The sequence below is a fragment of the Paramisgurnus dabryanus genome, chromosome 5, assembly GCF_030506205.2.
Source record: "Paramisgurnus dabryanus chromosome 5, PD_genome_1.1, whole genome shotgun sequence".
NCBI lineage: Eukaryota > Metazoa > Chordata > Actinopteri > Cypriniformes > Cobitidae > Paramisgurnus > Paramisgurnus dabryanus.
In genome coordinates, this window is record NC_133341.1 from 44,078,344 (window position 1) to 44,104,187 (window position 25,844).

Sequence of the window (25,844 nt, forward strand, 5' to 3'; positions counted from 1 at the left end):
ATTTAAATAAATAGGCTGCCAAAAATAGGGTGAAAAATATCTATATATTGAGAAACTCACCTTTAAAGTTGTCCAAATGAAGTCCTTAGCAACACATATTACTAATGATAAATACATGTTGATGTATTTACAGTAGGAAATGTACAAAATATCTTCAGGAACATGAATATCCTAATTATTGTTTGCATAATAATGTACAATTTTGATCCATACAATGTATTGTTGGCTTTCGATACAAAAATATTCTATTGTTAAGTCGAAATGAAATTAAAATTAAAAAAAAGACTTATCTGTGAGCTTTATTATTTAAAAAAAAAATTCACGTGGTCTCATAATCTTTAATCAAAAACGCAAATCTTTTCCCTCCTCGAAACGATCTCTCTTCTGGTATGTTACGGCAGGTTTTTTCCTATCTTTTTTCTCTCTTTATAAACTTTTAAATATGGGTATTTTTCTTCAAAAATAATTTTTTTTTAGCAAAAAGCTGAAATAATTGCATTTTTGTAAAGGAATTTTGCTAGAGATCAGGGCTGCGTTCTCAGATAACGTTGTCTCGATACGAAGACTCTTAAGTTAAACCTTAACTACAGGTATACCTTTCCTACGTGTGTTCTCCGAACTATACCTTAGGATGTTGCTTAAGGTAAACCTTCTTAAGTTCAACCTTAGCGGGTGCTGTCCATGGTGGAGGTGCTGAATAGGTTGATATCGATCGCTCGACAATCAATTATTCACTTCATGTAATCGGTTTTGCTGCGTTATGAGAAAGCGGTGTTCTTTATTAAAGAAACATTTATGAAATAGTAAACTAATTTAACCTTCTATATTTTATATCAAACCCGTGCAAAACCCGCAACTTTATTTCCAAACGTATCATGTTTAAACTGCTCCAATTCATCCGCTATGCCTTGAAATGATCATTTATATTAGGGGTTCCCAATAAATGCGTTGCACAGGGGAATAAGGTGGGTCGTGCAAGTACTTGGCTGTGCATTACACTTAAAATATATAAAAACAAACTGCTGTTGTTCATTAGTTCACGCGTTTATTGTGCTTGGACACTGGATGCGCAAGCAGCGTGGTTACAATGCGGATAAAGCTTAATGGACGCATTTCTGGAGCCTGTCTGTCTAAATATAACATATAAAATATTATATAATAGCCTATATAAATATATAGTATGATTGCTGTAGATTCTAGCTTTGATTAGTTTTAATGTGGAAATTTTAGGAGACTATACAACAGTAATCAAGTGCGCAGTTTATTTTGAATGTTTATAAAGAATAGACCAATTTCGTGTTTGCAAACAGAGATGACGTTTTTTGTGGGCGGAGCCAAACTGGTTGCAGAAAGTGACTGCTCTGCAGTAGGGTTGTGAAGTGTTTTAGCATTAAACCGTGATTTTTATGGATCCGGTGTTCTGTCGAAGTCTGATTCCTTTATGTTTCCCTTTAGTGCAATGTTTCTTATAGCGTTTTAATCACATTACGTTTATTTTTTTAGATAGATAAAAAGTTTAAATGGCTTGGCTACTGATATGCATAATGTATATGTATTGTTCTTTTTTGCTAAATCAAATATTTTTACAGTCTGAATCGCTAAAGTACATGTAAAAGCAATACTATCATGTATTATATATAATAGCGTTTATTAAATATTTCATAATTTTACTGTTTTTTTATTATTTCTTCCTTAATAAATTATAAATTGTAACATGATAAAAACGCTATAAGAAACACATGGAGGGAACAGACTTCGACAGAACACCGGACATCTTCTCTACTTATTTTCTATTCTAATTATTAAAAGATTTCCAGATGATTTCCTTGCTCCATTCTGTCCGTTTAAGGGCTTATTGTAATCATAAACACCTACGTTTATCTTCAAATGATGTCTTCGACGATGGTATTCTATAAAAATGAAAGCCATCTTTTTTGGCATTCTTATTCTGACACTTAACAGCACAACCGGACATTTTCCAGTGAGTTATCTTGCTCTTTTCACTCGTGTCTTATTCATTTCCACTGTTTTTCTGCAACCGCATTGCGCGCAGCTTGCAGTGACGTAACTGTGACGTCTACTCTAAATTGGTCTATATGGCATGCAGTTGCCTCAAAGTTATAAAATATTAAAAAACTTCGATGCAAAGTCGAATTAACATTAAAGGTTCTCTAAGTGAATTCACGCGTTTTAGACAATAAAACATTTTTTGTTACATACAGCACACATCTCCTCACTATCTGCTTGCTACCTGACCGCTGATCAAACTGTAAAAAAAAACGCGATCTCTGTAGACAGCCCAGGCTCTACAAACTTCAATATACACACAGTGGCCAAACCTGCACCACAAAACAAAACAAAGTTTTACAGCCAATAAACGCCAAGAAAGATTTGGGGGTGGGGGTTGGTCGCGTTCACGAAAGCACGGAAGGGAGGGAGAGGGGGAGGAGTTATCTACGCTCCGTTCGTTTGAAAACAGTTCAAATATCAACAACAAGTGATGTCGAACATATTCGCTTAGAGAGCCTTTAATAATCATAATTCGTTTTTTTGTTGTTGTAATTTTTCCCGATTTATTTATGCAGCTAAAATACTAGCAGGTAGACTAAGATTTAACGGATATGAAATGCACAAATGAAATAGTAGGATTCGCTGTATAGCTGCCAGTTTCACCTACTCCATCACCCAAAATATATTTTTTAAATAGTTTCTTAATCCTGTAGCATTTAATAGTTTGCAGCTGATGTCCCTTTGGAAAACATAATTAAAAATCTAACAACCATCAAAGTAATGATGTCTAATTATGTGAATGTTTTATTCTTTAAATATAAAAATATTTGCCTACTTAAACACGGAGTGTATTGCAACTTTTTTTTTATATTTAGTTGTATAGACTGCAATGTAAGCTTTTATGAAAGTGATGGCCCCTAGTGGAGTCATGTGGGATAAGGTATAGCTAAGAGTGCTCCAGACCAACCTTACGAACGTATGACTTACAGAAGGTATACGTAACTAAGAACGTTTCGAGAAACACGTATTAGTGATAAGGTACAACTTAAGAACGACGTAGCGTTAAGGTAGTTTTGGAGAACGCAGCCTTTAGGATTCAGGACGATTATCTAAACATACACGGATTGGAAAACTAATAAAAAAATGTTGCTTCTATCTAGTGGATAATTACCATAAAAACTCATTAGGAACAAGTTTTTTTTCATGCAAAAGTTTTCTCTTAATTGATGAGATAACTCGTCAATAACGGAGAATGAGTTAATAAATGCAGTAGAAGTACTGATCATCTTGTTAGCTAATTAACTAACTAATGTGTGTTAGTTTATGTTAGCTAATGCTTTAACTAATGTTAAAGGAATAGATTCTGTCATCATTTACTTACCCTCATGTTTTTCCAAACCTGTATACATTTCTTTGTTCTGCTAAACACAAATGAAGATATTTTGAAATGCTAATAACCAAACAGAACTAGGGCACCGTTCACTTCATTAGTATTTTTTTTTACTATGGAAGTCAATGGTGCCACTGATCTGTCTGGTTACAAACATTCTTTTAAATATCTTCCTTTGTATTCAGCAGAACACAGACATGTATGCAAGTTAATTGTAAGTAAATGATAACAGAATTTCCTTGAAAATACAACCTATCCAGAAAAACAACCTTGTAGTGAAGTGTGACTCAATTTGCAAATCATACCTTCTGTAACTAAACAAGAGTTATTGCTTGAAATTAAAGTGAATCAGCACATGTCTGACACTAAACTAAATCTGTCAATGAGTCAATCCAAACACCCCCTGATACTAGTATGTTTAAGGATTTGTGAACGGGTAACTGTTCATTTACAAAACCCACAAAAAAAAAACATCTTAACAAATTAATTAATTAAATAATTTCATTTTAATAATTGTATTATTTAACAGATTATGTGTAACAATTTTAATTTTTAGAAAGAAAGCATGCAAGTGCTAAAGGATGCAGCCATGCAATGAGAAAAACTATCAGCGTATTCATGTTTCCCAGACAGAGACTTTCGGAGGCTGGGATTTCCTTTCCGACACACAAATGACTGTTGAGGTTGTTATTCAGTCAAACTGTTTTTCTAGCTATTACAACAACAACAACAGAAAAACTTCCAGTCTGAGGGGAGGGTGAGAGTGTGTTTATGAAAAATCTAAACACTTGTCCTTTAATTTGATCCACATGGACCGATCCAAGACCAACCGCTGGCCTGAGCGCCAGCTATTGTGACTGTTCACTTACCGTCTCACAGTTTGGCAAAGCCTACGTGAGCCATAAATCTTTACTGCTACTTTCTACATATGTGGTCAGGGCATACGTCAATGATTACTGTTAAATCTAATAGGAGCCAATGTGTGGGACCACGTACGATCGTGTTTTGAGCTTCTCTATGAAACCTTTGCGTTCATGTCCGAGAGTAGTGTCTGTAAATGACATTAAAAAGTTTGGATATAATAAATACCTGTGTTTTGATGATGTCATCATCTCTGTGGATCTTCAGCGTGTATCCTCTGTTACAGGTGATGTTGCAGTGGACTCCATTGAAGTATTTAAGACTGCTGCATTTCCTTTCTGCGTTCGTGACATTTGGCTCCTTACATTCGATGGTGTCACACGAATAATGAACGCAACTGAGGGATCGTGACATTTGCAAAGGTTACCATTACAGTACATCATTTGAACTAATATATGTTATTTTATAGAGTTTGCTGCTTTGAATATAACCTTGTACTATCACAATAGAGCGCACAAAACGTGTGATTTTTGATGTAAAAATACTTTTACCTTTCCCGCCCAGATGCGCAGAGACAACTGCAAGTATGCCAAAAACAGCAATTTGCTTAACCAATGGCATGAAAATTGGTTTGGAAAATTTGTGAAGTCTGTTTGCATCTGATGATGGGAAAGGCATACAGATTTCAGCTTGTGTTGGGCGATCCAATCCATAGTCAGATCGTCCTATTGTCATCATGATTACTGATACATGATATCATTGGGGGACTGGGCTTTACTTTTACAATTGTCGACCAACAATATTAGCTGCGTTTCCATTACCATTCAAATTGCACAAATTGAAATAACAAATTGATAATGTGCCCAATAGTTGAGGTGGTTTTTTAGGCAATTCGGAAAAAAATATATTGTAAAACTTCAATGTTTTTTTACAGGTCATCTGACGTGCGTAAAAGTCACTTGATCTTTTTTTAATGGTGTGGTATGTTTGGTTGGAGGTCAAGACAGAAGAGGTTTGTTTGACTTCATGTGGCATCACAAGAACCAATAAGCGGATGACATCAAAATACCACAAATGCAATTCGGGAGTTGACTGCTCTGTAAGCTTTCGGGCTGATGTCATCCGCATGCTGGACTGCGTGGCGCTGTATGAAGTCGAACACACATGTCGTCATGGTTTTTAGAATGACTTGTCATGAGACAACAAAATTAGGTTTTATTCACATAACCAGTGTTGGGGAAAGTTACTTTTAAAAGTAATGCATTACAATATTTAGTTAATCCCCAAAAAAGTAACTAATTGCGTTACTTAGTTACTTTTCATGGAAAGTAATGCTTACGTTACTTTTAAGTTACTTTTGCGTTACTTTTTCTTACTTGGCTAAGGCTTGATCTCTTTCAGGCCTTGCAGGTGTTTTTTATGATCGCAAAAATGTCAAGCTCTGGCCTGCCACTCAAACTGTTCCCGCTCATGCGCACAGAGTGCGTAATTCTACGTTAATATGTTCAGTTTAATTTAGTAAATTTTTTACATTTTAAATTGAATTAATTAAACTGAAAAGTAACTTGCATTACTTTTTTTAAAAAGTAACTAAAATATAAATGTGTACATTTATAAAGTATGCCTTACTTTACTCGTTACTTCAGAAAAGTAATATTATTACGTAATGCGCGTTACTTGTAAAGCGTTACCCCCAACACTGCACATTTCAGCTGCACATTAATATTTTTTAATGCCGCAGTATGTTTTGTTGGAGGTCAAGACGAAAGAGGTTTGTTCGAATTCATGTGGCATCACAAGAACCGACAAGTGCATGACATCAAAATACCACGTATGCAGTTCGGGAGTTGACTCCTCTGTATGCTTTCGAGTCGATGTCATCCGCATTTTAGTCACTTAACATGGGTGGAAACACCCCCATTTCACAATATATATTTTTTTTGACATTTAGAAAATTATGCTTAAGTTTTGCACAAATCTATAATGGGACCGCAGCTTCTGTCTATTTGCATACCCATGATTTCAACATCAAGTTTAATTAATAGTACTTAATAATTTAATAAAGTAAAAATTAATAGTACTTTTGACAAATAACATGTTTTTTTATTACATAAAAGTGGTCAAATTGAAAAAAAAAAAACAACTTCTAAAATGTAAAGTTTTACTTAGTTTAGTTAGTGCAAATTGTTACAAGGATTTTTTAAGTACAATTTACCTACCAAAATAAAATAAAATCTACTTAATAATACATGAAATATTCGTTAAATAATTAAGTAAATGTCACTTAATTATTTTTATTTAAGAAGTTAGATTTATTTTAATTGTTTAAGTAAAGTGTTTTACTTTATTTAAAGTTTATTACTTTGATTAAGTCTAATACTGAAGCATCGCTGTCCTAAAAATTGTATGGGAGATTGTATTTACTGTTTGTTATCTTCATAAACATAGTTAAATGGATAGTTACTCTTATGGTATTATAACACAAAATTCACTATAATTGTCTATAAGTCAGTCATTAAATAAACTTGATTCTCCACATAAAACACACAAAACTGCGTTTTTGACATGAATTGTCAGTACTGTGGAGAGAAATACAATAAAATGTTCTGAACAGGGTTCATGTACGAAAACACTGATCACCTGAACGGTGACTTCACAAAATTTTCATTTACAACAAAACAACATCAATAACATAAAAGCTTAAACCTTTACGACATTTTATCAACAAATATTTAAGTAGTTAGAGTTCTTATCAGTTATAAATTCAGGCACAAAGGATTATGGGTATTCTCTACAATATGAACTGATAATTAAGTTCATTTTACTTGAATGTTTTAGTTTAATGGATTTTATATGCTTAATAATTCGATTTTTTAAGTAGACTTGAACACGCTAATTTTTTTAAATAAAAATGTATTAGTTATTTTATTATAAAACAATTAAATAATAAAAGAAAATATGTAAGGAATAATTGACAATGGGCCATTGAATTATAAGAAAATAATGCACACCCAAGGTGGAAATGCGGCACAACGCAAATAATTCAAAGGACTGGAGTCAGTTATTTCACTTATGCCATGGTTACCACTAGGGCTGGGGAAAAATAAATTTTGTGATTAATCGTTTTGTTTTCTGTGGTTGATCAACAAATTGATTTTTTCCCATTTTATTTCCTCAAACATTGAACATAAGATTAAAGTTAATCTAATTATTGGTCTTCTCCACTAGATGTCACCCTTTGTTTTTGCCTTGCGCGATGTTACCAAGGAGCGAGAGGTGAGCCTGTCATTCATTCATTCAGTCTATATTCTAATATATTCTAATATAATATAATATTTTATATAATCTATATTCATTGAGTTGAATCGAGAATCGGGTATAAAAATCGAGTCGAGAATCGGAACCGAAAATCGGATCGAGAATCGAAATCGAATCAATTTGACAGCTTCTGAATCGAAATTGAATCGATCTGGAACATCTGAATCGATACCCACCCTAGTTACCACAAACATGGCTCTGGTGCCTATTTTTAAGACATTTGACAAGTTAGGTGTGCGGTTATCGAAAAATAATGTATACCCGTGGAACATTACAGTTGAATCTAAAAATGCTGCGTGACTGCTGAAACATTCAGGTCTTGTTTGGTGATGTACATGTGGAAGCAGTGCTAGATTTATTTTCTCACCTTTGGCCCATGGGGTTGTAGATTTCATTGCTCTGACAGCCACTGATAGTGATGGGGTCAAAATACTGGAAGGAGCGCAATCCCACACCTGAGATGGCCACCAGAGAAGAGCCGAAGCTCACTATAATTTCCTTGGTGCGGTAGAAGGCCATGCTCAGGTCGTGACTCACAGGAATCACTAGTGGATTGTTACGGCAACTCAGTCGCCAGTCACCTAAAACCATCAAATCATTGTTCAACATAAAACAGTATAGCATGTAAAGCATTTGTTAAATCATCGCAGTGTGTTAAAACTGACCAAGAGGATGAGTTTGATCCTTTGTGTCTACCAGCTGAATGGTGATGTTGTGCTGTCTCTGGTCAATGTCAGCTGTCCCATCAGCAGCCAGGTGTATGATGACAGCAGCTGCGACCATAGGATGGTCGTAAATGGCCTTATAAGAAACATAAACAATTTAACATTTTAATTATTTACATTTATGCATTAGGTAGACGCTTTTATCCAAGCAACTTACAGTGCATTCGATCTGTACGAATCCCGACCCACGGTTCGGCTCGCATGCGATTTGCGGATTAATACGCAAATTTAAATAGGGAAACATTTAAGTGATTTTAAACAATTTAATCGCATAAAGGCGCTAAAGTGAGCAGTCTTCTGTACTCACAGAGGCACATGCTGCTGAATGTGTCCGGTCCAGCTCTAGTCAGGCGTTATGATCACTACGCCCTTCAAAGATCAGAACTCTTGGGGCTCTATCTTACACCCGGAGCAATGCAGCGCAATGCGCGACGCAAGTGTCTTTTGCTAGTTTCCAGCCTGCGCAATTGTCATTTTCACGTTTAGCGCCATGTTATTTAAATAGCAAATGCATTTGCGCCTTTTGCACCCATGGGCATTCTGGTCTGAAAACGAGGTGTGTTCAGGCGCATTGTTGGCGCGTTGCTATTTTGAGGCAACTAAAATAGACTACGCTATGTTTTTTGTTATTTAAAGAGCGCATTGATAATATGTGCCTATAAACGGGACGACAACGCGGGTTTACTTATCAGATACATGAATGCGCAGCAGCACAAAAAACGCTTCTAAATATGAAAGATTAAAGGATTGAATGTAAAGGACTGATTATGAGACGTTAGAAGGCACAAAGAGCTGCTTCACCTGCAGCCTGATAAGTAAATAAATGCTTTGCTTTAAACAAATGCATCTGTTTTTAAATGTTTTTTTTTTTAAATGCTACCTCACGGATTTATTGTATATGATGACTCCTGTGGATATGGTGAGATGAGAAACATTTTTAAGTAATGCTTAGAAAAACTGACGCTGTCCAAGTGCTGAAACGTGCGGAGAGCCGTTTGTAAATTCTTTATCTCCTGTTTGTTACAAATAAAGTCTTTTTACAGTACAACCCTTTTCTTACATACTTGTAAATAATTTTTTGATAGTATTGGATAGCCATACATTTAAAGCAATTAAAAGCCTGCTTTTTTACTTCCATGACTAAAAGAAAACGGGTTTTAAATGTTTTAATAAAAAAATAACAATTTCAATACAAGTGAAAAACAACACAATTATTTAACATTAATCTTAAACTGGGGATCTTCTTCCTCCGTTTAGTTTTTCAGTTACAAAGTCCGTCATCTAAATAGGGATTAAACATAGCGCCAGCGCAACTGGCTTTTAAAGTGGATTGAGAGCTGAGACTATCATTGGTTTATTGCACGTTACGCCCAAAATACTTCCATTACCCATTAAAAAAATAGGACCAACCCTTTTCAACCATGCGCTCGGCACACAAACCATTTTTCCCATCGTTAAATTAACAAAAGTGGATTCGGACATGCCCATTTAGACGTTGCGCTGTGCGCTTTAGACAATGCGCTTAGGTCGTTAAAATAGGGCCCTTGATGTGAAAACTATAGCTAGAGTTGCGCTACTGTGTCTCATACTGTAGTTGATTAAAATACATTTGGCGAATAGAGCAATAAAAGAACAACGTAACATTTTTGTGGAGCGCCGTTTGGAATTCGCCCTTCATCTGTGTGTGAGCGCGGGTTTAAGGGCACTTACTAGTGCACACATGGAGAGAAGCGTTTTAAAGAGCAAGCGAACATAAAATCTTTCTGTTCTTGACAGGGCACATACAAACAAAATGATCTCCATAGAATTCTTTTTCTAATAAAAACATTTGTTTTTTTCTTAAGGGTATGTATGTATAGATTACAGTCAGAAACCAGTCCGTGCTTATTTAGTCTTAAAGAGACAGTAACCTCAATGAACCTACTTAAGTCTGTGACATTAATTTTAATTAAACATCTAAGACAAAGAGAAAATCACTTCTGTAGCTCTAAAAAATTATAATTATATTTAATTTATACAATGAAGACCTCTTTTTTTCCTGATCCGAAAAAAGATCCGATCTGTGCCTCAAAAACCGCAATGTGATCCGAACCGTGAGTTTTGTGATCCGTCACACCCCTAATCAAAACATATTTGATGTTACATGCACAGCTATGTCGACAGAGATTTTGGACCAATGGGATTTCACCGTGGATGGGGAAAATAGAAACCTGGTACTTGATCAAATATCCTGATATCTGTCGCTTGCTAATCTTATTAGAGCGTGTAAGATTTGAATATTCAGAGTGAAATGGTAGATGTTGATCCAAAATCACTGTAAGCCACATGAAAATACTCCTTTGTCCATTTGATGAATTAGGCAGCAGTATTAAACCAAACCCAAAAAATTACATTAGCATGATTTACCATCTCTTACCTTTAGCCAATATTGTGAAGACCATCTGTGATGTTGAGACTCCTCACATGGAAACCAAGCGTACTGAGACACGCCATGTGACAGGTCAAACACCTTCGACTGACAGCTCTGAGCGAACAAACACAAAAATATACTTTATTTCATTGCAAATGCACCACAATTTGAAAATTCGGCATACAGGTAGTAACTCATGGCTATACCTGACCAAAACCGTATGTTTCCAGAAGGCAAACTTCTTAAAATGTCCACCGCTTTATACAAAAACAAACTTTCGGTTTCTATATAATAGCAAATCTTTCAACTGGATAATAAACAACTAAAGGCACTAAAAGAAAGTAATGATGAAGTTGCCAATCTGCAATCTGCTATCAAAAAGTAATTTAGACCATCTGGAAGCACACAATTAGCCTACAAGTGGCCGGGTTAAAGTGCCACTCCAGATCAGCCTGAAAGCCGGTGAGATCCGGCCAAGCACGGGACCTGACATACTCTCTTCTCGAGAGCAAACCGCAGTGGGATCAGTACTGGCCCGAACTTCGGCGACCGTCGAATGCACTGTTTCTGAATTACACATATGAAGACGGAGATTGGCTTTCTGTCTGAGCATGAACTCGACCAATCATTCGAGCTTTTAGGGAGGGTCAACTTGGCGCGAAATGAAAAGGTCTGGGCGGCGAATTTTTTTTTTTTTAAAGGAACTTCTTAAAATGACGATTATTCTTTCCCTTAATCATGAGGAAAAACAAAAAAAGGTAAAGAAAACAGACGCGCAATGTTTTTCTATGCAACGTCTCCCACATCAACTTTTTGAAGGAAGCTCATACTTCTTTTTATAAAAATGCTGACCTTTATAGCTGCCTTTTAATTTTATTGAACTCCAAACTTCAAGTCTCCCAAACTTGTCGCCCGTGATTCAGTGCAGTGTATTTCATTACACCGACAGAAGCCCTCGCTTTGAACCCCCTGAACCCGACTGTGGGGTGACAATGTTGTAACGCTAGATGACACTGGAGAGCTATGTGGCGCTTTACAGGATGAAGGACACTAATGATGTGTTGTGTGCTTGTGTGACAGCAGCAGGGGTGGCACGGGGCAGCAATGGATACGGTTCGGCACAATCCGTGTCCATGTTTTGGGGCTGACTGAGCAAAGCATTGAAAATGTTTTGCTCGGTCAGCGGTACAGGTGCGCTTGTAGCCGTCTGGCCTTTATATTAACCCTATTTCAATTTAAAATGCTTATCTTTTGGTTTAACCTCCATTTGCTGTGGGCGAGTTTAAAATGTAATTGCGTTTTATTAGCCAAGCATACATTAACTACAAATAACCAAAATTAAGTACTATATCAAAGCATAATAGCATTGATAAGGAGATTTGTGTAACTATCTGATTTGGCTCTTTGTAAAGAACAAGATTAATGATTACAAAAACTTATCACAATCCAATTCATTCTTGTTCTTGGCTAGAATTCTTTTGTGTGTTTATTTTACACACACACACACAATGAGCACGTAATGAGCATCTATCATAGTTTGGAGGCACAGAGGTGCAGGTGTAATGTTTTTATGGTTTGAATCATGCAGTTCATAGATCTAGCGGTGATGTAATATAACATGATTTAGATTGGCTGGCAATTCACTTCATTCACTACTCCGAGACTTCCCTGCAGGGAGGGAGCCGACTGCCGCGACAGTGATTCGTAACATCTTTATCATCTTTAAATGCCTTGTAAAATTTGAATGAAACTGTTACAAAATTAGCCGCAAAAATTATGATGTAATGCCTAAAAGAGAGCGAGAAAGGATGAGACGAGAGAGGAGACTGAAATCATTCGGTTCTGCGCTCCTACTTCATCGCTCACTGTGCCACAGTAATATCGGTGACATCATTGATTTAAGCGCACCACTGTATGCCGAATGGTCAGTTGTGGACTTCTGTACCACTGGGCCACACAACAGATGAAGAAACATCAGTCATATCGATATGGTTCTAACATAGATCTGATTCAATTAAGCCCTGAGTCTGTTCATAATGTAAGGACAGAAAAACAAACATACAACATCACAAAGTTAAAGTAGTACAATCGGCAAGTAAAGGCGTATTGGCAACGTTGCGCGATGCATTACAGTGAGTAACTATTCAAAGTCATTGTAACCAATGTACCACTGTTTCTCATTACAACCCACCATTCACATTTTCTAGCAACAATGAGGTTTTGGCTCAACTGTGAAAAATGGCCATTTCTCAGTGCCATAAATCCTTAGGTTGTGCACAGCGTGATAGGAATAGTTCAGGGACGTGATTAATTCAGGAGCTTGCACAATTTTGGGCGCAGGAGAGTCTCGCGCTCCACAAACATCAAGAAACGGTGGAGAGGAGGAGGAGCAGGGGCCAGTAAAATTGTAAAATTACAAATGTATCATGTTGAAATATCCAAGGAGTAAAACAACACAGGGGTTTTTTATGTCTCTTAGAAAGAGCCAATTCTTTAGTGCTTCCATGTGTTAAGGATGAGGACAATGGGCCCTATCTTGCACCCAGCGCAATTGACTTTGTCAGTGACGCATGTATCATTCGTATTTTGCACCGGCGCACAGCGGGTTTTTCCCTCCACAGACGCACGTCGGCAAACTAGGGAATGAGCTTGCGCTCCCTGGGCGGTTCAGCGCAAAAAAAGGAGGCGTGTTCCGGCGCAAACCATCCCTGATGCTATTTTGCAGTTTTAAAAAACAATTGCGCCACTGACCAGAAAATACTAGTCTAAAGTCAGTGGTGCGTTGCGCGTTGTTCATTATGCTATTTTAAGGACGCATGCTTGACCATAATGTATAGCGTGCACAACGCGCACACACTTTGCTTTTCTAATCTACACAGATGCAACAGTTATTTTTGCAAATCATAAATTGTTACAATAAAAAATATTAACATATGAGATCAGGGAAATCATTGTGGTGAGCATTGTGGTGATAGTTTTTATTTATTGTGTGGCTGCGTTAAACAATTCTCATGCAAATAACGATTAAAATATTTTCATAAGTTTGTTGTGTGGCTGTATTACGTTTATTTTATGTAAATAATAATTAAAATGTTTTCATAAGAAACCTTAATGTACAGTATGTGAACTGGATTTGTAAGTGCACTTTGGGGTTGGACTGCTTGCGTTTCTTGGGTCCGATTTCAAAGCCCCCAAACCGCCTTCAACAATTTCAGCGGTGAGGGTGGACGCAGCGATGTCCTCTGCTGGCATCAGGTCATGTGTGGAGGCAGATCCACCTCCCGTTATATGATGTGCCCAATTTATGCTGGCAAGCTCGGGATTCCCCCGTCTCCTGACATCATTGTAGCGCTTGGCGCAACGATGGGGATGCCAGCTGATGAGACAATTGTGGCTATTTCCTCTTACGCCTGTTTAACCTACGCTGATTTGGGCGAGTTTCTCCCATCCCCATACAAAACAACTTCTCTGTCTTTGACTGCTCTTACAAGAACGTCGGTCTCCTCAGCTGTGAGCCGCTCCTGGCGTGCGCTTGGTAAATCCGTCATAATAATAGCAACCCGCCATGGAACTTGCGCCCTTGCGTTTAAAGGGAATGTTGGATAGCGTTCTGATTGGTTTATTTGACGTTACGCCCAAACCACACCTATGAATAATGAACCTACTTCAGACCAACCCCTTATTGATTTGCGCCTGGCGCAAGAGTAATTTCTCCCGCCGGGAAAATAGCAACAGCGCCCAAGATCCGCCCACAAAGTCACTTGCGTTTTGCGCTTCACACTTGCGTTTCAGATCGTTAAAATAGGGCCCAATGTCTCATATCTGTCCTGAACGAGACACGCTCCACACGTCTCGGGCATCTTTCGAAAGTCTGTACAGTTCAGTACGATGTCGCAGTAAAATGATTACTTTTATAAATAAAATTCTGATGAAAATTGCTCACCCCAATGTCATCAGTCGAGAACAAATTAGGTTTTTTGAGGAAATCTTTCCAGGATTTTTTTTCCATATAGTGGACCTCAACAGTTTGCAGTTTCAATGCAGCTTCAAAGGGCTCTAAAAATCTTAACCGAGACATAAGGGTGATTCTCACGAAATCCAGATTTAGAAGGTGTCCAGCATCAGAATTTTTAAAAAGCCCTTGAAGCCATTTTTTTGCACATATAAGATTAAGGTCTGAACTTACTATATCCATTATTTTTAGAGGATTTAAAATTCTTTCCTATAGAATTATTTTCATTTTTTAGATTATCATTATTAAAAATTATCATCACCGCAACATGATATTACATTAAATATATGCATTTACAAACTCATGTTTCAGTAATGAGAACTAAAATGTTGTCAAGGTACTATGACAAACAAAATTTCAACTTTTATCTGGAGAGAAAAAATAAGAACTGCTTACCTGGTAGCCATCTTGAGTGTCACAGTCAATTATGTCCCTTCCAACTATTTTTTTTTTTTTGAAAATGTTAGTTCCTTGAGGGCTTAAACAATGATTGAAAATTGTTGCAGAGGATGAGAAAATTGGTCTTGGACACATTTATATTCCTTATTATTGTCTCTACATTTACCAATGATCACCAAATACCAAATGTTTCTTTACTCTAAATGTTTTTAGTATAACATGCACTGAAGCTTTTCATTTTTTAGATTTTTTAATTATAAATATTTCCATGTCAAAGAACGTCTCGGTTACGGATGTAACCCTCGTTCCCTGAAGGAGGGAACGGAGACGTCACGTCGTGACCGACGAATTGGGAACTCGCTTAGAGAGACCAATCTGCTTCGTATACTACTAAAACGCCAATGAACTTGGCATTGAGATATTTGCATAATGCTGGCGCCGCCCCGCCAGGTGCCTTTATAAGCAGCAGGTGCAAATAGGGAAAATAGCTTCTTTTCGCTGAGAAAGCCGGAAAGTGTGACCGGCCTTAACAGCAGGTGGCAGCACCTGTGGCGACGGGACGTGACGTCTCCGTTCCCTCCTTCAGGGAACGAGGGTTACATCCGTAACCGAGACGTTCCCTTTCAGTCGGTCACTACGACGTCACGTCGTGACCGACGAATTGGGAATCCCTATCAAAACGCCACTAGGGGCTGACCTCTTCCAGTGTCTGCGTAAAGCCCTCCGGTTCCACTTAAGGAGGAGGAGAATTAGGTTTTAAGGCAGAAGGCCGGGCACTAGATGTTCCTTTAACCCCACAGAAGTGCCAGCAACTGGGAAGCGCCCTACCTGAGCGGGATAGGAACGCTGCGGAAGCCACCACCCGTCTTAAGGGTTAATGGTGGGCGAAAGTCAACCGTAGTTGAGGTAAAAATGACAGCCGTGGCTGTGTAAGCAAAGCAGTGCTCTGCTAAGGGAAACGTGGGCTAGTAGGATTAACCCCACGGAAAAATACTCACAAAGGAACCCGGTGGGACACAATGTGGAGCCCGAGCCAACACGTAGGTTCGCGAGGATGCAGCTAGTGAAGGCTGACAGCCAATGCTCCGCAACAAAGGCTGCCAAGGCAGCGGAGGAAGAACAATTCAAACCATTACGCATTTTTGTTCTGAAGGCCTTCCATACTGACACAGTTATGAAGCATCAGATGGAGGCTGCAAGCCGACCTGTGAGACTGTTCTCCGTGCTCCCCCTGGTGAGGAAAGAACACGAGAGGATACAGGCTCACTACGAACACTGTAAAATCTAATGAACGTATTAGGTGTCGCCCAACCAGCAGCTCTACAGATGTCTGTTAGCGAGGAACCACGAGCTAGAGCCCAAGATGAGGCAACGCTCCGTGTGGAGTGCGCTCTCAAATTAAAGGGGCAAGGAATACCCTGAAGATTATAAGCCAGGGCGATAGTATCAATTATCCAATGAGACATCCTCTGCTTAGTGACAGCTTTCCCTTTCTGCTGGCCACCATAACAAACAAAGAGCTGGTCTGAGGTCCTGAGGCTTTGCGTGCGAACCACGTAGAGTCGCAGTGCGCGTACGGGGCACAACAAAGCCATGGTTGGGTCTGCGTCCTCCGGGGGGCAGCGCTTGCAAGCTCACCACCTTATCTCTGAAGGGAGTGGTGGGAACTTTGGGCACGTAGCCTGGTCTGGGTCTCAGTGAGACAGCAGGACCAAGCTAAAAGCACGAATCGTCAACAGAGAATGCATGTAAATCCCCTACTCTTCTTCATGGAGGCCAATGCTATCAGGGTCAGAGTTTTCATTGATAAAAACCTCAGACTCGTAGACTGCAAAGGCTCAAAAGGGAGACCTGAAGGCTTCAGCACCATGGACAGGTCTCAGGAGGAAAGAGGGAGGGCGCGAGGGGTTTAGCCTGCGAGCGCCTCTTAAATGTAATAATTAAATCATGCTGGCCAACTGATCTGCCGTTGATAAGAGAGTGATGAGCAGAAATAGCGGCGATATCAACTTTAATGGCGGAGGGACAGCCTACCATCTAACCTATGTTAAAGATATAAAAGCACAATGTTAATGGGCATTCTCTGGGGTCCTCGCGTTGCGAAGAGCACCGGGTGACGAGAAAGGTTTCTTTAAGCGCGTAAGCCCGTCTTGTGGACGGTGCTCGAACCGCGTCGATGGTGTTAGATACCGTTTGCGATAAATCACCTAAACCTTGCGCGCGCTCAACGACCATACATGGAAATCCCACAGGTCGGGGCGCGGGTGCCATAATGTGCCCCTTCCTTGAGAAAGAAAGTCTTTCCTCAGGGGAAATCGTCAGGGAGGGGCTGTCGCGAGGAGCATTAACTCTGAAACCCAATCCAGTACGGGGCGACTAATAAAAGGCTCTCCTCGTCCTGCCTGACTTTGCACAGTGTCTGCGCAATAAAGCTCACTGGAAGGAATGCGTATTTACGCACCCCCCGCGGCCAGCTGTGTGCCAACGCATCCACGCCGAGGCTGCCCTCGGTTAGTGAATAAAATAGGCGACAGTGGGTATCGTCCGGCGACGCAAACAGATCTATCTACGCACAACCGAACTTCTTCCAAATTAGCTGGACCGTCTGGAGGTGGAGTCGCCATTCGCCGGGGGCGCAGCTCGGGAAGCGCGTCCGCTGTATTGAGCGAACCCGGGATGTAAATGGCACGAAGGGACCTCAGATGCTTCTGACTCCAAAGGAGGAGATGACGAGCGAGATGCGACAGGTGACGAGAGCGCAAAACCGCCTTAACGGTAAATAACGCAACAGTCGCAATGTTACTGGTGTCGGCTAATACATCCTTCCCTCGCATCTCCATAGCGGAGCGTACAAGTCCCAGATATACAGCGCACCGCTCGCGGCAGTTGGGGTGCTATGCACACCCCTGAGACTGCAAGCCCGTCATACGTGGCTGATCATCCCGTGCTGAGGGCATTGCAATATACAGAATGCCAGGAGACCCCTCAGGGGCATATCTTCTATCGGAAATGCCGGGTCTACCACAGGGAAAAATTTAAATGACACGCAGGTGCAATGTTTACACGGTGTATGTCGGTGTGCCACGCTCTCCTCGAGACTCGATCGTAAGCCAATGCTGAAGCGGTCTCATATGAAGCAGCTCGGGCGGCGTCACAGCCGCAGCATGCTGTCATATGTCCAGGAGCTTCTGAAATTGTTTCAGAGGGACCGCGTACTTCCCTCGAATTAAACCGAGGCAAGTCAGAACTGACTGGTTGCGCGCTCTTGTTAAACACGCCAATTAGTCGATCGAGTCTTATTTCCATACTGAGAAAAAGGATCCTCTGCACGGGGCAAAGTTGCTCTTTCCCAGACGACCTGAAGACTTAAACGAGCGAGATGCCGAAGCATTAACTCTCTGTGTTCGCGCACGTCTGCCAAGAACGGGCTATTATAAGTCGACGTAGAAAAAAGCAGAATGCGAACAACGCTCTCTCTCTGACATCTTAATGCCGTGACTACACATGGAGACACGGAGAGAGAGAGAGACAGCTCGAATGGTGTACTTAGTATTAATATGCCCACCCCACGACGCAGAGCGAAAAAACGGTCTAAAGCGAGGGGAGATGGACACATAAGTACATGTCTTACAGGTCTAAGGCTGCAAACCGATCTGAATATTGAAATACGAGCCTCGGCGTTATCATCCAAAAAGAACACCTTCGTAGAGCCGGTGCGTAAATCAAATCGATCGTAACCCGCCGCGTATTTTGGGTACTATGAGATAAAGGCTGGAAAAACCCTATCATCATCATCATCTCGGTAAGAGGGACCGGCTCGAACATCCTTCGCCAACAGGATATCGATTTTTGCACGCAGTACATGTGCATCGGACGCTTTCACTACAGTGAAACGAAAGCCCGAATTTTGGGGTGTGCCGGATTCGTAACCGAGGCGGATCGTGCGTAAAACCCAACGAAACGGGCTGGGAACTGAAGCCAAGCACCCAGGCACCGTACGAGGAGAAATAACGACACTACCGAAGTACCCGCGGTGGGGCAGCGAAGCGAGACAGGTGGGACTGCCGGTGCGTCTGCTGTGACAGCATAAACATCTACAGTATGTGTGTGTGACACTGACCTGAGCCCGCTGAGGGTAACGGTCATCTGGTCTCCTCTACGGAGAGCGCAGACTCCGATGAGGGTGCTGGTGGTCCGGTCTCCTCAGCGGAGAGCTCGGACTCCTCAGGTCACCCGCTGGCGATAGAGGAGAGGTAGGGGAGCTGGTGTGTACCTGCTCACGGCTCTCTCGATCCTCCGGAGACCTAGAGAGGGAAGAGGAATGCACTCTTATGTGTGGTTAAGTGGGTACCGGCGAAACAGCCGGTGGAACATATGCAAACCAAGGATTTTCCACCCGACCCTCTATCGGGGGAAGGAGCTCCATCTCCTGAAGAGTGATCCTCTGCCAATCCGGGTCGCCCTTCACTGGCCACTTAAACTCCCGAATTTCACGGGAAGCGGCTAAGCGGGCGGGGCGAGCTGCTGACGACCGGTTCCCCTGCGCTGCCGAGATGGGGTCCGAGGAGGGGAACGGAGGTGGTCGCCGCAGGACGCCGACGGCGAGAGGCAGACTGAGGAGCCGGCGTGGTGGACCAAGGGCAGCTCTCTTCCGCCGGGGCATGACCTAGGAGATCGCCTCAGTCTGCGCAGCGGAGCTGTACGACTCCCCTGGCTCGCCGAAGAGGCCGGTCTGTGAGACAGGAGCATTCAAGTTGTTCTCGTCTGCGTCCGTCATGTCAGCCAGACACAGCCAAAGGTGGCGATCTTGAACCACTGTGGTGGACATCGCACGACTGAAGGTCGCGGCCTCCCTCGTAAATCCTTGGTGAGCCTGCAGCAACGTTATTGCGTGCAGGGCCGAAGCCGCCTCTCCGGCATGCCTGATGGGCAGCGTCCGTAACCGGACGACTGTCTACAAACACGGGAGGGAAGGGTTGGGCGGTCCCTCCAGGAACACATCCCGCTCCACTGAAGGGGTCCCCGCCTTTAGCGGCTCCGTTGGTGAGGGAGGTGAGGGGTGAAAGCTGAACGGCCGGATGGCCGCAAATCACGTCAGCTCTTCGTGCCGTCGGGAAAGAAAGGCACAGGAGGAGAGGACCGAGAGGCCCGAGCAGCTCCGAAGTACCAATCCTGTGGGCGGGAGGGTTCGGGCGGAGAGGGGTTAACCTTTCCAACTCTACTGTCTCCGCCGCTCGAGCGGGCACGGCCGCCATCTCCGGAACGACTCTGCCTCGGAGGAAAAATGGACACCCCTCTGATGCTGCAGAAGTGACGGGACCAGAAGGAGGTCCAATGGATTCGGCAGACATCGTAGAACACGACTCTGCAGTCTCCACCGGAGCCTCAACCGGCTGAGGATGAGAAGGCCGGTAGGTGGAGGACGCATCCTCCGTCCTACTCAGCGTAGTGACGCGAAGGGCGCCCTGCGAGCGCTTGACAGCCGCACCATGGCGGCGTCAGCACTGCAAAGGCGCGGACAGCGTTCCCGTAGAAACGACAGTCGTCTCCGCAATCCAAGAGGGTTATGCTCTCACAGAGAGAACAGAAACTCTCCACGAACGCAGCCCCGGAGAGCTCGATGCCTGAGCACGAAGACAGCGCTCGTGACCGTCACTGGAACCCTTATACTTCTCGCATCCAAGATCGCACGGCGAAAAGCTATCCTGAAAAGGACGCTGATCTCCGCATATACGAGAGAGTGGCTGCCTTTAACAAGGCACAAAGCTCTCTCGTATCACTCTTTTAGGGAAATTCACTCAGATGCTTAGTTGATGAGCGCACAGGAAGGCAACGCACACACTAAACTCAAAACAATAAACAGATGTAGAGCCGTGGAATAAGCGAAGCGTCCGCTGTGATACTGCTAGTTCAACCAACTTCAGCAATCAAATCACAACAGAGTAAAGTAGCTTCTCAGTAGCAGATACAGCCGGCTTTCGAAGCGAAAAAGCTATTTTCCCTATTTGCACCTGCTGCTTATAAAGGCACCTGGCGGGGCGGCGCCAGCATTATGCAAATATCTCAATGCCAAGTTCATTGGCGTTTTAGTAGTATACGAAGCAGATTGGTCTCTCTAAGCGAGTTCCCAATTCGTCGGTCACGACGTGACGTCGTAGTGACCGACTGAAAGGGAACCCGAATCCAGTCATGGACACGTTGCGGTAATGAAAATTTACCCCGTAAATGTGGAAAAAACAACAAAATTGGTTTGTATGATATCCTTTGAAATCATGTGCAAAATAGTACATGAAGAGATATTTGTAACGGTATGCTTCTTATTTTGGTAGCATTTACTTTTATGCTAAGTAAGTCTAATTTTGCGAGAATCACCTATAAGGCTCTTATCCAGTTATTTTCACCCCAAAAAAGTACTTTTAAACCAACTTCTTGGTTCTTGCACTAGTGTGACGTGTCTCCTCTTTTTCCATACTTGTAAACACTGAAACAGTAGTTTCACATATGTCATGCGTGATCTTTTGGCGTGATTATGTAATATGTAATGTTACACTGGAGCATTACAAGTTAAAAAATAACTTCTTTTTGGTAAAAAAAAAGATGATCATTTTGCTAGATAAGACCCTTATGCCTTGTTTGGGATTGTTTAGAGCCCTTTGAAGCCGCATTGAAACTGCAATTTTAAACTGGATTGGAACTGTAAACTGAGGTCCACTAAAGTCCATTATATGGAGAAAAATCCTGGCATGTTTTCCTCAAACTTAATTTCTTTTCGACTGAACAAAAAAAGACATAAACATCTTGGATGACATGGGGTTGAGTAAATGATCAGAATACGTTTTTTTATAAAAGTGAATTATTCCTTACTGTACAATAAAGCGAGATTTCAGTCAATTTATTTATTTTGTTGAAACAAAAAATCTTACACACGTCACAGAGTTCTTGAGAAAAAAAATCTACATGTAAGTTGTGACAGATGTGTTATTTTTCAGCAAATGCCAGACTTCTGTTTTCATTTTTAGCAAAGTTATGGATTTTTGTACTTGCCTAAGCTAATACAGAATGTGTAATTGCCATGCGCAGGTATGTTTGTAAAAGTAGCAAGCATACGCATACAGACCTTTGTCACTGCGGGATATCCAACGGCCACTTCTGCAGGACAGTGGAGCTTCTCCTCATTGGACACCTCCACCCTCGTGGCCCACTGATCAAGAAAGCCGCTTGGTGTGTAGAGACCACAGTCCCTTACGCTCGTTTCCCTCTCAAAGTCCTCGCATACGCCATCACCGTCATAAAAGTAACATAAGCTGGGCTCATCTAAAGAGGTGGGAGACATAGACATAGAGATAGAAATACATAACATCAATCATTTTAAGGAGTGTTGTTCAGCAATATAGGTTCCTGACATATTATTGATATGTTGATGTTAAAATAAAAAGGTTTTTTGTAGTAACCATGTTTTTTAATTTTAGCAAGACTTTTACATTCATTTTCATTAGGGTGGATGATACACAAATAAATAAGAACACCTTGGTATTTACTGTAAACAACCAAATTTTAAAATCACTTTTATAATTTAATTTATTTGACAGCGCTGAATTTTTTTTAGTTCGTTAAGGTTGTTTAGAGCACTCATTGTTTTACATTGCACAACTTCACAGCATTAATGTATGGTCTACTTTGTTTTTACTGGCATCATACAAGGACAGTCATAAATTATCATTCATGATGACAGATTGATGACCTTTTATGACTATGTGCTTTATGTATCAGCAGCACAGACATGCATACAGTAACTTGATCATCTCAGTTCATCTCATTGACAGCAAAAAGACTTCAGTAGCCTTAACCTTATTTTATATTAGGAGGTTTACAAGAAGGTTTTTGTATGTCCTGATATGTCCCATTTTATGTCCTGATATGTCCCATTCCTGTCTCTGCCCGGCCCCTGAGGTGTCAGCAAAATGGATATGTGTACCTAACACTAGGAAAACTGTTTTTAAAGGGATAGTTCACTGAAAAAAACATCCTGTCATCATTTATTCACCCTCAAGTTCTGGGGGCACCATTCACTTCCATAGTAGGAAAAAAGAATACTATAGAAGTGAATAGTGCCCCAGATGAGTACTTCCGGGTGAGTAAAGGAAGTAATTTTGCATGAAAAAAGTCAATTCAACTTGCATTTTTTACAGTGTATGTGACTTTTTTCATCTTTCTCCAAACTTCATTTAATTTGAACAAAATTTTTACTTTATTTTTAAATGCCGCCACATTTTATTTTGGTGGGGGGTGGTTAATATTTGGCTCCAGTGTGTTAATATCTGTCTTCGGAAGCAAACAATACATCAAAACTTTTAATATTTTAAACTTATTTAGCAATTGATTTGGCACATATCCGTGCAAACATACAGCTTAGCAAAGTAAGTAAAAAAATATCGACACGTCGATAACATTAAATCCTGGTTCCTGCATGTCTTGCTTTTTGCAGCTTCGCTATGTTGGCTCGCATAAAATTATTTGATTTGTGTTTACCTAAAAAAAAGTAATATACATATCTGGGATAGCATCAATCATGAGAGAAATATTTTCATATTTGGGTGAACTATTCCTTCATATGTCACCTGTTCAGACCACCCATCCTGGTAGTCAACAGCTACTAGGATGCTACCAATGCTAACAGGAAACGTATTTGCAAGATATGCACTTATTCATTTGAACAATCCTTCCCTTCAAACAAGGAAAGACGGACATCAAACAACATTTACAAGCGTTGCCTATGTAAAATTAGTGCCATCCTCAGGCGCAAAGGAAGCTGGCATGTGTGAAGGGCATAGGATGCACACTGCACCTTGTCGCAATCCCTTCCCGTACTAAAAACGCACTGGAACTGTTTTATTAATATCGTGTTCCCTCGCCCAGTTCTCGTGACACGTTAAAAACAGCACTCTGGAAAATATCTGGGGGTGACGTAACAGATCTTCGTTTGGTTTGTCTTGGGACTCGTTCAACACAAACGCAGGCCGCGCAAAGAAAACACCACTCCGAGATGAGACATATTTTATTAACATCAAATGTTCTGCTGTTATGAACAAAGCAACAGATCGAGGATTGATTTAGTTAGTTGAAAATGATATCGGGAGCACGGACTTCCAAGCGGAATGTGCTGAATATCACCAGGCCTTTATTTCCAAGGCAAGGCTGTGAAGCATGAACCCATTGAACTCATTCCAAAAACAAGAGGAACCGCCAATTAAGCCCAGGCGACGTCGGACTTCCAGAGGTGTTCTGGAGGTCAGACCAGACTTCAGCGAGATGAATGTAGACCACATTCAGCAGCGAACTTCAAAAGCCCTTCTTATCTGTTCTCCTTCTTTTTTTTAACTCCACTCCCGCTTTCAGTCCACACGTTGAGAATAAAAGGCGATCGGTGCATTATCGGTAACAGGAAGAGGCGCGACAAAGGTCCACCAGTGCTCGTTAGGAAGATTTTAAAGCTCTACAGGCAAGAGTAAAGTCTTTTGTGAGGGGACTTAAACGCCCGTGAGAGGGTCCAATTATGCGGGCGACTGTTTTGACAGAAGCGATTAGCTCACAACTTAAAGCACTCCATTAACATCACAAGCGGCTAACAAGTTTTCCACAATAAAGAGATACCTCGACGGAACTTTCCTGGTTCTTGTCACCTGGTTCTGTTAATGCAGGACACGGTGTAACAGCGATGACAGGCCGAGACCATGAAATTGATGGGCGAGCAGCCGGGCGGAACCGACATCAATAGAAGCCGGACGTAATGGGCGATGAAGATGAATGATACTGAAGCAACGCATCGGTCGGAAGTGTATTTTTGTTTAAGTGAAAAGAATAAGCATTTACTGTAGATGAGGGTATCGTACCGACACAGTTGAACGACGACTCTTTCTTGCACTGGTTTGAGCAGCCATCTCCATTGACGAAGTTCATGTCGTCACATTGTTCTCCAAGATACCTGAAAGACATGAGGAACGTTTGTTTGTTTGTTTATCAGTCATCCACTGCAAAAGAGGGAAAATTATGGAAATACTAGTTATGATTTAAAGGGATAGTTCACCCAAAAATTAAGATTCTGTCATCATTTACTCATCCTCATGTTGTTGCAGTACATACAGTATGGAAGGTATTTTTTGTCTTTTTTAAATTAATTATTTAAATGATAAAATAAAAAATTTAATTGTAAAATATGTCCCAAATTTGAAAATTAAATGCTAAAATAAAAATTAAAACATTAAATTAAATTATTTCATTTTCAACAATCATTCCGGCCAAATTGAAAAATAAAATTTATTTGATGATTTGACATTTATTTTTCCATATACTGTAATCTTGAGGAAAGACTGCCAATATTAAAATAAAAAGGCAAACTTGAAAAGGAATCTGTAAATACATTTTTTTAAAGGCTTTTTTTCATGCCCAAGCAATAATAGGGACAAAATTAAAATGTAAAGTTCAGTTTTAATATTATGTTCTCTTTTATTTATTGGTTTTTATTTTCATTTTCAACCTGTATGCAAATTCAATGTTAATCAATGGGTGGGGTTTACTTAAAAGGGGATTGGCTGAAGCAGTGTTGCCAACTCAGTGACTGTGTTGCCAACTTAGCGACTTTATTTGCTACATCTAGCGACTTTTGGGCCCATTTAGACAAACTTAGCGACTGTTTGGATTAATCTTAGCTTCACATCTGTA

The 25,844-nt window shown here is 40.8% G+C and overlaps 1 protein-coding gene across 1 annotated transcript in view; it reads right to left on the reverse strand.

Annotated features, from left to right (window-relative positions):
* Positions 1-25,844, reverse strand: part of pappab (pregnancy-associated plasma protein A, pappalysin 1b) — a 119,624-nt gene that overhangs the window by 48,194 nt on the left and 45,586 nt on the right. The window contains exons 9-14 of the mRNA XM_065284293.2: positions 25,016-25,107; positions 22,243-22,439; positions 10,721-10,828; positions 8,245-8,380; positions 7,947-8,160; positions 4,490-4,658 (exon numbers count right to left, since the gene is read on the reverse strand). Coding sequence (XP_065140365.1) covers positions 4,490-4,658; positions 7,947-8,160; positions 8,245-8,380; positions 10,721-10,828; positions 22,243-22,439; positions 25,016-25,107 — 916 coding nt within the window. The remainder of the gene's footprint in view (positions 1-4,489; positions 4,659-7,946; positions 8,161-8,244; positions 8,381-10,720; positions 10,829-22,242; positions 22,440-25,015; positions 25,108-25,844) is intronic.